The sequence below is a fragment of the Colius striatus genome, chromosome 5, assembly GCF_028858725.1.
Source record: "Colius striatus isolate bColStr4 chromosome 5, bColStr4.1.hap1, whole genome shotgun sequence".
In the NCBI taxonomy this organism is placed as follows: domain Eukaryota; kingdom Metazoa; phylum Chordata; class Aves; order Coliiformes; family Coliidae; genus Colius; species Colius striatus.
In genome coordinates, this window is record NC_084763.1 from 23,924,695 (window position 1) to 23,937,629 (window position 12,935).

At 35.9% G+C, this 12,935-nt stretch overlaps 1 protein-coding gene across 3 annotated transcripts in view; it reads left to right on the forward strand.

Annotated features, from left to right (window-relative positions):
- SKAP2 (src kinase associated phosphoprotein 2) overlaps positions 1–12,935 on the forward strand; it is a 116,368-nt gene that overhangs the window by 72,920 nt on the left and 30,513 nt on the right. For all 3 annotated transcript variants that reach the window (XM_061996495.1, XM_061996497.1, XM_061996498.1), the window contains 3 exons: positions 7,325–7,449; positions 8,351–8,414; positions 8,896–8,997. In XM_061996495.1, coding sequence (XP_061852479.1) covers positions 7,325–7,449; positions 8,351–8,414; positions 8,896–8,997 — 291 coding nt within the window. The remainder of the gene's footprint in view (positions 1–7,324; positions 7,450–8,350; positions 8,415–8,895; positions 8,998–12,935) is intronic.

A 12,935-nucleotide genomic window follows, 5' to 3' on the forward strand; every position in this document is an offset into this window, starting at 1 on the left:
TATTTTTTTTAAAACAATAAACTTTGCATTTTTATTATTTTTTTGTGTCTACGCTGAGATTAATTGGGCTTTCTAGAATGTGATCCTTGGATTAAGGCAAGAAAACTGCCCACCTGTCCATTTTTTCCATCCTTTTTTGTTTTAATATCCTTTTGCAAAAACTTGACTGTTAAGGCTGTGCTGTTCTAATACATATGCTGAAAGTTAAAATACATGGAAGCACATTCCCTAGCACTCAGCAGCTAGTGTAATGTTAGGAATTGACTGTGATATAATGTGAGATCTCTTGCCTTTATGGATTTATAGACATTTATAGCTTTTGTAGGCTGCAGATTGTTTGAGAAGGATCCTCCTAGCTGTCCGTAATCTAATGATATAGAAGAGACATGTAATCCATGGGAATTGTATAAGCATACGCAGATGCAAACAAATCAGATGCATGAATATCTGCCCAACCTCCACGTGAGTGATGCTGTTGGTGCAGAAAAAACTAGCATAGCATGGTGGAATAATTTCATCTTGTGGATCTGGGATGACCAACAATCACTCCAGAACTTGCCTTTGAAGAAGAAAACTTTTTTCCAAACTGGTCAGAGATAGTTTCTTCAGCCTTCCGATGCCACGATACATAAAGGTGCCCCTTCCAGTGCAGAAGGAAATTACCATGACTGTGTGGAAACTGGCTACTAGTGACTATGATAGTTCCACAGCAAAGTGGTTTGCTGTTGAAACTAAGCTGTCGTCCTGATGATTGTGAACCTACATGCTGCTGTTTATCATGGTGTTTATGAGACTGTCATCATGGATGAGGTATGTGAGGAGACAATCCTGAGGAGATCTGTGATTTAGTCAGTTTTCTCTCCCAGTACTATGACCAGCAATGGTACTTGCCACAGTATGCTGTCGTATTGGGGCCCTTATTTTCTGTGACTCTTGATACTGTACCAGGTAACTTGGACTACATAGAAAATCAATGTGTGTTCTTACTGACAGTAGAAAAGTGGTGAGATGTGCATTTGGTGGCTTCAGCTAAATTGCTACCACCTTCTGTGTGACTGGGATGGTGTCTCTAAATGATGTTAGTCTGCCCTAAGCTTATGGTGTTTACAGATGCGTTGTATCAGCTGGGCCCTGGTTTCTGACAGGTTTCAGGGCTGATGCAGACAACAGGAAAATTCCCTCTCATCGATGTGAACCTGGTTCAAAGAGAGATGGGGATTCTGTATGTGCTCAGTCCTGATGCCTGCATTGCTTTTAATGGGTAATGCAGTGCTGGTACCTATGTCTTGGGGGATTTAATGCAGACAGGCAGCAGGGATTTCCAGGTCTTGCTTGTCTTGTTTGGTGTTGTGTATGTTTTTAAAACTAGGGACATAGACAAATAATATGTGAAGGATATTTTGTCTGGTGCAGTGTTCCATTTTGTTGACTAAGATTTGATTTTCACAATTAAATATCAGTGTTAATATAACTCAATGATAGATGTGAGGCTATAAAAGTCTTTTCATTAGTTTGTATAGATTTGTTGCTTCTAAAACACTTAATTTTTTTTTCTCCTTTTTACATTGGGAAAACAAGCAGAAATATGGAAGTGTATAGAGCTCACAAACATATGTAAGGAAAAGTTTCAGAATTATTAATTCAGAGTGGAATGATGCAAAATCTGAGGCCTGTTCCAAGAAAATACAGTAATACCTAAAGCCTGTGAAAATGCAGTAATTGACCATGGGTTTGTGTATGTGTGTGGTTTCATTTAAGAGATTAAAAGCAACTTTTTAACAGTTGTGATGGCTACAGGCTAATGAAAGTCTTGCTTCCTTGTTTCCTTTTCTGTTTTGTTGTACATTTGGTGCAGCATTGGATAGTGAAACAGTGTTATTTATCCTTGCAATATAGACAGGTGTAAGCCAATCACCTACTTTTTTTCTTTTTCCCCTTGATAAATGATTTATGGAGTAGCTGGAGGAAGAAGTCTTAAAGTTTTGACCCAATTGAATGTCAGAGAGGTTTCGCAGGAAGTGCATGTGTATTTGTGCTTCTGCTATGAAACCAGTTGCCAGCACATAGCCCACAACATTGCAAAGAAGTGTGTTCAAGTGTCAGAGATGTCTTGGATTTCCAGAAGCTTGCATGATCCTCCGTTTCATAATCTTTCCTTCAATAAATGTTCCATAATCCTTTCTTTTTCTTTGCTTCCGTGCAGGTGACTCCTGACCTGGGTACCCTGTTTGCTTATCACTTTTTCCACATAATCTCTGGCTGTTTATGTGTAATCGGACACCTAGGTGGTATGGCCTTAAAGTGCATGTGTAGAAGGAAAGCCAATTTGTTGCTTTATAAATGAATGAATTAATAGCTTCATGACTTTTTTCCTCACTAGGCCATAATTGTATATGCCCTTCTGTCTCAGCAAACTGGAGAGATCAGCTAAATGTTTAGCAAGACAGTAATTGATACTATCATGGTAATTTTTTCCCCTGTTAACGGACACTAAAAATTTATTTTCATTTTTATAACTTGAAAATGCTATCTGCCTGCCTGCCAGTAGTATGATACTGAAGATGAAAATAATTTATACGCTTTTAGAAAAATCTTTATTAAAAAAAAAATTATAATGGACATGAAAATTCTGGATTTCTATGAATAGCAAGATAGTGATGGCCAGGCCAATGGATGAACTACTAGTTTTTGTGCAAAAGAGGGGATGTGGTTTATTTTGTGTTTTGTTTTTTCTGAAGGGCTTGGTGACTGAATGATACTAAGGGAGAAGGAAGCCTAGTTAGAATTGCATTTGCAATTCTGTCCTAGTTAGTCACGTAACCAGGCTGCTGGAATTTCTGCCATGTGCTTAGTGTGCAAATTTCTCCTTCTAGGGATGAGGAAAGATATAGAAGTCTAATGCAAAGCTGTTGAAATAAAATTTTTCTCTTAGCTATAGACCTCCTTCTTGTAGTCCTTCCTCTCTGAACAACTGCTTAGGAAAGACAAAAATCCTTGTTTAGTTTGGACTTTACTTTTGACAGAATCCATAATTGAAATCTTCATGAATTGTGCATGTTCAATAGGGCTTTGTAGTCGGGTGATGGCAATCAAAGACATCTATCTAATGAGTACTGAATCTTCTGCTTTGAGAATGTTTACATTCACTTTACTTGTACACAACAGTTATTTTTTAAAATAATGCATTATTAGTGGAAGGTGTACCTTTCGAAGTCTGAATTTAAAAAACTGGTGACTTTCAGTCGTTGCCTCTTAATTTTGTAAATTGGCATTTCTTGGAGGATTAGATTAAAGAAAAAAAGTCAATTATATTTTAGATCTGCTGTCTAAAAGGGAAGAGATCCCGAGCATGCTTTTGGAAAGAACTGTTCAAAAAACTGGAAAAGGAATTGTAATTTTGGAGATACTGACACTATTTTTAGAAAGCAGACGTCCTGCATATGGAAGAGTATATGAAACTACATTTAGCATGAAGCCATGTAAACCGTAAGATGTCACAGGCTCCTAATTTCAAGATGAAGAGAATTAAATTATACTTTCTAATAGCATCTATAAATACTTTATCACTCATGAAAATCTATTTGCCTTTGTTTCTTATACCTTTCTCTGTAACTTGTTTCCTTTCTAACTAGCCTCTCTGTTCTTCAGCATGCACTAATTCTTTTTACATGTGCTAATAATATGGGCCACATCGCCTTAGGCCTCAAATTTACAACCCAATCATTTCAAGACCCCACTGAAGGTTTACCCTTCTTTGTTTTAAAAGTTCCCATGGACTCAGTTATGCAAGGTTACTTCAAACCCCTTTTTCTTGCTTCTCTTGAGACTTTTTACTAATAGAATATTGGCTCTGTTTCTGTTGTTAACAACATTTCACTGTTTTTAGGATAAATTGAGTTTGTATGTAAGAAAAATATTTATAGTGGCTCTGAAATTTCATTCAGATTTTCTTTTTCTATTTTAAATATAGCACCCATGTTTGTTTTTCTCAAATATCTATGTACTAGTTTTGACTTTAATACTTAGTGCCTGACTCTCCACTCTGTTATAATAGCTTTTTACAATTCTAAAATCCTTATGCAAAATGATCTACACAGGCTCATATTAGTTTTTCAGTTGTGTGCCTGATATGAGGAGAAGGGAGAAGCAGGATGAGAAGGAGATGAAAGCAAAGGACAGCTTATTCTGATGTGAGATTTGACTTCATTGTAGAACAACCTATGCTTGATGGTGTTTGTGATCCTTTTTTGCTTGATGGTGTTTGCAGTCCTCATTTTGTTTTTACAAGACTGATAATGTTATACTTTTTGCAATTCTGTTCTATGTTGTTCTGGAACAGTTTAAGGGTTTGCCAGTGTTGAATTGCAAAGCCCTATCTTGAGAAAATAAGAGGCAGGAAGAATGTTATTGTTCTTCAGAGGAGTGTGTTCCACCTGCGTGTCTATCCCTAGTTCCTCCTAAATATGCTGCTGTATTCCTGCTTAGGCAAAACTCCTGTTCTGATTTGGGAGTTCCGAATGAAAGTGAAATTCTATAATGTAAATGTACTTCCTGAAGCTGCTTTTAAGCTTCCCATCGTAAAACCCAAATATTTAATTTTGTCTCCAAGTAAAATCTTTAAGTCTTCAAAGTTTTAAGCATCAAAAACTGTTTAACTCTTCTTAACGCAGTCTCCAGAAAATATTTCCGATATAAACAATAGAACTTTAAATGTGAGAGTTCACAGAAATCACTGTGGCACCAACTTCACAGGACAGCTTTAAACTAAAGGCTTAAGTCTGTCTGCACACATATTTAGCTGCAAGCCTTTGGTGATAAATGAAGTCAAGATGATTGTTGAGTCTGATGATCACAGGATGGCCCTGCCTTCAAGCCTGTACCCAACTACTGTGCCTGGCCAAAAGGCTACCATGGGTCATGTTTTGCTCCACAGTGGTCAGGTAATGGGGTTAGTGTCCAGTCCTACCTGGAAAGATAGTTGCTAGAGCAACTGGGAATCGTAGACCTCCATTGCTTGTCACCATCAGAGCGTGCAACTGAGGTATAGCTGACCTGTGTCCTGCCATTTGGTGTTTGTGAAATAATTTCTCAGGACATAGTTTCCTAGTAAACATTCAGGTCTTATCTCTGGCTTGCTGCCACAGGGCATATGAATGCGTATTTAAGAGTGTTTCGACTTTAATGGGTCCTGGGTCAGGGCTGTGAAGTGTCTCATTGTCTTAAAATTTCCTCATGGTGCACATTTGCAGCATATACAGATTCCTAGGATGGACTTTAATCAGAGGTACTTTAATGTACAGGCAATTAGAAGCAAAAGTAGCGATACTGTGACTAGTTTATTGCTATAAAGGTCAGGGAAAGGCTTTAATAGGAAAGGATATATTTTTTTATTTTGGTAGTGCATACAGGTAATTTTCATTAGCGCTGGAAGAGCGTGTTCAGAGAGATAAGACAAAGGCCATATAGACAATAAAAACAGCATCTTTGTGTTTTAACAGTAAGTGGTCTTCGAAAGAATGAGTACCAGTACTGAGATCATCTGAAGCGAGCTCTGTATTACCATAAAAGGGATCTTCCACATCACAGAGAAGCAGTCTCAAATAATCCAAGAAAAAAAATTTGAAGATTTGCTTCATTTTTATCTTGACAAAATGTTTTTACCTTTTGAACCTAGTTTTTGTTTACTCTTTCTATATGCTCCCGTTTTTGTGCATTTTGATAAACCTCCAGGATGGGAGAGTGAGAAATTAATGTGTTTTACTTCATCTTCTCCCTGAGGTTGCAAGTGAGGGAACAATAAAATTTCCAGGCAGAAATGAATTTCATTAAAAGAGGACTTAGTTAACCCATTGCAAGTTGTTATTTCTAATACCTGTCTTGGTGGATTGAAGAAATATAAAATATTAGTGCTGTATCATTAGTGTGTATTTAAGATGCAATAAAACTTACTGTGAGGGAAAGGAGTAGAAGAGAAAACAGAGTGCCCTGGATTTTCTCATATAATTGTGTTATTTAGTATTTACTTGCCCTGAGTGAATGTTCATAAAAAGGTGTAACGACAAAGAATTTGTGTCTATGTGCATGCAAGATTACTAGCAAGAGTACTTGTATGGTGACTGCCTTTATGTCCATTGATGTTCATGTTGTTGTTTTAGCCGATTTTTGCCTTCTCAGGAGTGGAAAAAAAATTGTTTTCCTAGTAAATGTCCATAAAGATGACAAAATTCTGTTGAAAGTTGTACTTTTTCTTGGTTTATCTGCCATAGAAGCTTTTTCCTTTTATTGACAAACATGAGCAATGGGTGCTTGAATTGCACCTAAGTTTTACTGAAGAAACTTTGCCTGACAATTAATGCTTTACAGTGGAAAAATCCCACACTGAATGTAATTTTCTTTCATTTTCAAATACACTTTGTTCTTTCTTTGCCTGAGCAAAATGTGACTGGTGATGCCTATCTTCACTTGAATGCTGCACTGTGATCTACAGAAATTGCAAAACTGAATTACTTCTGCTTTTTTTGTTTGTTTTTAATAAACACCAAAACATGCCAGAGCACATAAAATCAGATGTGGAGTTTGGTCTCAAGAGCTCAGAAGAAGTGCACAGGTGCCACTTGACAAACATCCAGTATATTTAAACTCAGGCCTGTTCTAAGTGATAGTTTTATAAACCAGAACCTTTGAAAAGTAGAATTGTCTTTAAAACAACCACATGGCTCTAAGTAATAAACTGTGGTAGGGCTCAGTACTTTTATTAACTAATTAAACGTCTGCTGTGTTGAGAGAAATACTTTTGGAACACACACCTGAATTTATAACAAAATTCATTCTGTATTTATGCCATGTGGAAAAAAGGCACATCTGGGAGTGGGTGGGAGAATGTGAAAAGAAGCTTTTCCAATTGCTTAAAATGGGGTTTGAAGTTCATTTTGTGAGTTGAAGTGGTTAGTCTAGGAAGTATCTAGACAGGTTTTCCCATTGGTTTACTGAGACACTGATTTATAGGAAACGTGTCTCGCAGGTTCCAGTTCTTGCCTTTCCCTAGATACAGGTGTCATAACATGTAAATAAGACCACCATCTGCAAACATTGCCCTGTGGAATTTCTTAGGCATCCTACAGAAAAAAATGCACTTTTGCATACATCTTCCTTTAAAATAAAGCTTTATCTCCAGAAACATCACTTAATCATTTTGCTAAAAACCTCTATGTTCTTTGTAAAATTCATGAAATAGAAGCCAAAATCTGAATAAACGATAACCTGCTGAGCCTCTTACGTTCAGTGTTGTAAATGAAGCTCTAACTTTGTTTTTTATCTCCGACAGACAAACAGCAGAAAGGTGAATTTGCCTTGGAGGGCTACACCATCAGAATGAATAATAGCCTTCGGAAGGATGCAAAGAAAGATTGCTGTTTTGAAATCTCGGCTCCTGATAAGCGCATTTATCAGGTTGGACTTTTTAACGTTGACTTGAAATTAAATTGATAAAGCCGTTACAATTCCAGTCACTGAATTAACATTTCAGTAAAACAACTTTCACTGACATCTTAATGAAAAAAGGAAACCATGGCTTGCTTATATTGTATATTCATACATTAGGAAAAAAGTCTAATTTAAAATATGTATGTATGTGTTAAAATATTATCTTTTTAGACAAGAGCAAGGAAATCTATCATCTTTCTCTATCGGTCATGTCAATGTTAGCATTTTAATATCTATTATATAGTGTGTCTGTGATTTCTTGAATGAATTAAATAGCAAAAAAACCTGTTAATATATATCAGTGTTAAATACATATTGTATTGGTCATGGCTTTGCAAGGAAAATCTACATAAAGACACATATCAGCTATGCAATTCAGAGATCTATCAGCTAGACATCAGTATGGAATGTAAGTTTAATAAGTTTTAAATATCTGAGATTGCAGTTGAAAGCCAGTTAATTAAGCTGTCAGGTAGCGTGTTGGAGTCTGACAAGAACACTTTTAAGAAAACTGTACCCAGCAGTCTAAAGAAATTCATGGGTGTCTTCTAATTGTCAAGGGCAAATTTTGTTCATCAGTTCTGGCTTTGACATTGATGAAGAGAAGCAGCTTTTTTCTGCACAGCTGCCAGCTGCTGATCAGAGTTTCAAATCCATCATCCTCTCCTTCAATTACGTAAATTTGTCAAAATTAGCTGTACATTATAAGAAGCATCCTTGCAAGAAAAGTACCACAAGACATGAAAAGAATTACTAATGGTTTCTTGAGGAAGTGACGAGAATGCTACAGTCACTCTTTTTATTGATAATGAAATTCTAGTTGTGTTTTTGTCATTACTGCTAGTAGTTATTAATACATGTTTAATAGTTTACAGCTGCCACTCCCAAAGAAGCAGAGGAATGGGTGCAGCAAGTCAAATTTGTAATTCAAGGTAAGCCAGCCAGTACAGGAGCAGCCTTTGTTGCCAGTACTGCTTAGTGATGGTAGTTCTTGCCGTTAACATGTCATGTTTGTACATATAGTATTCCAAGTGTTGAATAGCAAGTCCCAGTTTTCAGCCATATTGTAGCTTTTATTTGTCTGTTCTCCTTTTGCAAGATACCTACTTTTCTCTATAGAATATTATTTAGCTTGAAAGCTTTCACAGAATCACAGAATCTTAACGGCTGAAGGGGACCTCAAAAGATCATCTAGTCCAACCCCCCTGCCAAAGCACAACCACCTAGAATAGGTCACACAGGAACTTGTCCAGGTGGGTTTTGAATGTCTCTAGAGAAGGAGATACCACATTCCCATCTGGGAATATGTTGCAAGCACTAGGTCATAGGAGAGTTGTGTTTTCAGTTTGCATAAATTTCTACTTAGGCATTCTTTCCTAGTAAATATTAACTTTTTGAACTACTGTTACATAGATATGGAATCTAATACTATTCCTGAGGAGGAAGAAGAATATGACGATGTTGGACAAGTGAGCAATGAGCCAGTAGATGATAGCATTTATGAAGAAGTTAAAGGTATTGTTGAAATTTTTTACTTTGTGACTTGTGATCGTTTTGTCTTCTCTGTTTCTGGTTTGATAACTCTGAGTGGCTGAAAGTAAGCTAGTAAAGTAACCTGATGAATAAGATACTTTCAGTTTGTGAGTTTTGCTATGACATTGAAAAAAAAAGTGTCTTCAACCATGTCTGAGTGAGAACAGTTCAGTTTTCTTTAGCAGGAGCATCAAAATAGTGCAGAATGTGTAAAAGTGGTCTTAGGGGACTTTTGGATCATTAACTTTCTTTGGTACACTTTTTTTTTTTTTTTAAATTACAAAATTAACTTGTCTTACAACTTTTCCACAAACTTGCCTCTGATTTTTTTTTTCTTTATTCATTTTGGCACTTGTATTAAGCAAAAGTTTCCTATCACACCATATATTATCAGCTACTGCCTAATACATGATGCAAAAAAACACTTCAAAAAAGCAGTATGTTGATTTGAAAAGGCTCTGAAGATGAACTGTAAATAAAGCAACATGAGGTTTGGCATTGATTTGTTTAATATCTTCCGTCATGATTGTGATTACACAAAAACTTTTTACTGGGGACTTTCTGATGTGGTCAAATGTTGTGTCTCTAAATATCCAAGTGTACCTACCAGATGACAAAACAGACAAAAAAATAGCTTGGCAAAAGTTCTTGAAGTAGATTATAAACATTCAAGTATTAGGAGAAAGGTGATCATTCTTGAATATATTTTAAAACCCTATGAATTAATAAATTTTTCAGTTACTGTTAGTTAACAAATAATACTTTAAAGTAATTTGACAGTTAATAGCCACTTTGTATTAAATAATGTTCTGCACATGTCTCCTTGTTGTTTGGGGCAGTCAATTATCAGCAATAACTTGAGAGGAAAAATTGGTCATGTCATGTGATGCTGTCTAACTTTCTGTATCAGTTGGATTGACTATTTCGACCTTAGGAGAAAATATCATTGTATAGGATGCCTTGGTTTTCATTTTAAGGTCATTTCAATGAACCAAATGAGCAGCAACATGAGTGACTGGTGAAAGTGCTTATTAAAAAATTGTAAAATTATAGCTGCACTCAATTCTTTAATAGTTGGGGTTTTTTTGCTTCAATTTCTCTCAATTGTACCTGGACCGCTTCAGCACAGAATACATATTTTGCTGAAATGGGGTGCGGCGTACCACATATGCTGAAAACTTCTGCAGTGAATATAGAAACTATATTACAGGGCTTAATCTTACAACTAGAGAATACAGCTGAACCTTATTGCAGAGCTTTTTGAATGCTCAGGTTCTTAAAGAAAGTGGACTTGTATACTTGCTTATGCTTTTGTTAAAGAAACTCTAGATGTGTCCTGCGATAAATTACTTTTCCAAGCTTCACTTACCTTACCTGTTCTTTTGAATCTCAAACAATAAGTAGAACTGGAGCAGTAACATAGACGTTTTTGGTAGAGGACCAACAGTTAATATATGCTTCAAGTTTTTTATTTTGACCTCTGTCTTTGGAGGTCTGCCTTAGTGTGATTTTACCAGGATTTTGAATATTTTCACTTGTATCCAATTTTTATGTCAGTTTTCCAGGAACTGTCTCCTAATGTGACTAATAAATCTGAAATGTAACAGAAGAGCTGTCACAAAGAAAGGATATCTCTTCTGTTATTCAAGAAATCTAGTTGCAGTTTTTAGTTAGTGCTTCATTCTTGTGTTCTCAAGCATGGATTATCTTTATCTCATGCCTTCTCCATCTCATTTATTTTAATTGTAATCTCTTCTGGAAGGACCATCTTACCTTGTACAGTAGAGCTGTCGTGTGTTGTCATAACCAAGTGAAAATAAAGAATAAGTTTGCAATATATTTTAGATGATTAAAGCATCTTTTCCTCTTTCATAAGTGTGTTTTAAAAATCATTTGCTTAAATGAAATTGAAAACTTACGGCTCTGATACCTTAGAGAAGTCTTTCTCTTCTTAATACATAGTGATATTGAACAGTATTAGATGAAATACTAGTTGACAACCTCACAGGAGTAGACCTTGGTTTTTGTATAGCTATTCGTCTACAGAGGGTAGAAAGGCACTCTCCAGTTTGGTCTCATCTGCCTTAATTAGACTAGTTTGCTGTCCTTTCCATTTTTCCAGGTAAGTGAATTACTCGCTTCCTTTCATAGTCAGAGGGTGGAGCATCATTCCTGCTGTTACTTGACTTAACAACACAGAACAAATAAGGGATTCTGAATGTCTGTTAAGAGAACAGAAAAAAAGGAATTATTTGTACACCCACAAAGCTATGCTAAGCTCTGGAAGGCAGAAGGCAAATATGCCAGATCCCTGTGAAGAGGCAGAAAAAATTAGTCTTGACTTTGTTTTTATCCTCAGAGCATTTTCATGTTAGAAGCTTCTGACCCCCTGTTTTGACAGATTCTCTAGCTTTATAAATGTTGAATTTCAGGCACATAGCTCATTGTACCTTGTTATTATTTATTTGGCTATAGTTTGCAATTTCTCAAGTAAGATTTTGCATTTCTGTGGCTCTCCACTAATTTCTGTATCAGTATTTCAGAAGCAAATTAAGCCAGTTCATTGTGCAGACCATTTGGTAATATTTGCTTTGGTATTGGAATAAAGGCTCCTTGAAGTCAAAAGAGGACATGGAAATTTTTGCACAGTTTTGAAAACTGAGAGTTTTTGAGAACTGTTGCAGTAATTAGGACTGATTGATACTGTATTCTCTAGCTATCTCATTGCTTAGCTATTTTTTTTTTTTATCCCTGCTTCTGGCTGGAGAGAGTGTAGATGAATTTTCCAGGCAGGAGCTGGATAGCTTCAAACCAATGTGCAGGATAGTAACAGTGTATTAGCCAATTAGAATAATTTCAGTGACATTCAGATTCAGATACAGTCTTCTGGCAGGAGCGAGTTAATAGTTGGAGTGGGTACAGAGAGGTGGGAAAATTAATTTTAATCTGTTAAGTCAATCTTTTTTCTTTACCAGCACAAACCAACTCATGTTTACCATAGAAGCATCATTTTCCTGGTTCTCAGTATTTTACAGTGGTTATTTAGGTAGAGTAAATAACAACAGAACTGCCAAAGATTTCTCAACTTATCAAGCTGTCCTTGCATGATTCTTCAGGAAAAGGAATCTTTTTACAGTCTTCAACAAGCTAAGCTTATGTCCTTTTGTTTAGAAAAAAAACAACTGTGGAGGAAAACTTAGTTAAGCAAAATTAAAAATACTGTCTATCAAGGCCCATTTTTACTTAATTAGATATTTACTTTTTACCTTAGTCTATAAAATTTTGCAGTCCACAGTTAGATATTATAAGCTGTAATGTATAATAACTTCTAAAACTGTAATATTAAATAACTTTATGTGTGTGTAAAGCTATCTAGACACATAGAATTTTTAACTTAGTGGTGTTTAGGAGAGAATATGATCTCTAATTTACCTCTTCTTGGCAAGAAGGAAGTTTGTAGTGGAGTTTGAGTGTAAGTTTGATCTGTCATTCATGAACATAGCAAATATTTGTGTTCTCAAAATGTAGCATCAGATATATTGATTTTTTGGCACCAGAAGTGAAGATTTCACAGTGCTGTGTTAATAAAAATGCCTCCTTTTCCAGGAGACCTCTGCTTATTTTAGAGTTTTCAATACACCACAGTTGGGGTATGTGGGCCCAACATAGCATTTGGTATCAGTCTCAGCTGTGGATTATAGCTGTATAATCAGTTCCTAAAACCAGTAAGATAAAATGAAGCTGTTAACTGGTCATTGTAAAAGAGAACAGTAGGCTTAAGCCAGCAGATGCACATTTGCATTTGTTATTTGCCGCAAGTACTTAGGGAATTCTTTATTTCTTGTCCACAGAAGTTTTATACAATGCTGATGTGCTATCAGGTTTTTATTTTTTACTTTTTCCACAGAAATAATTTTAAG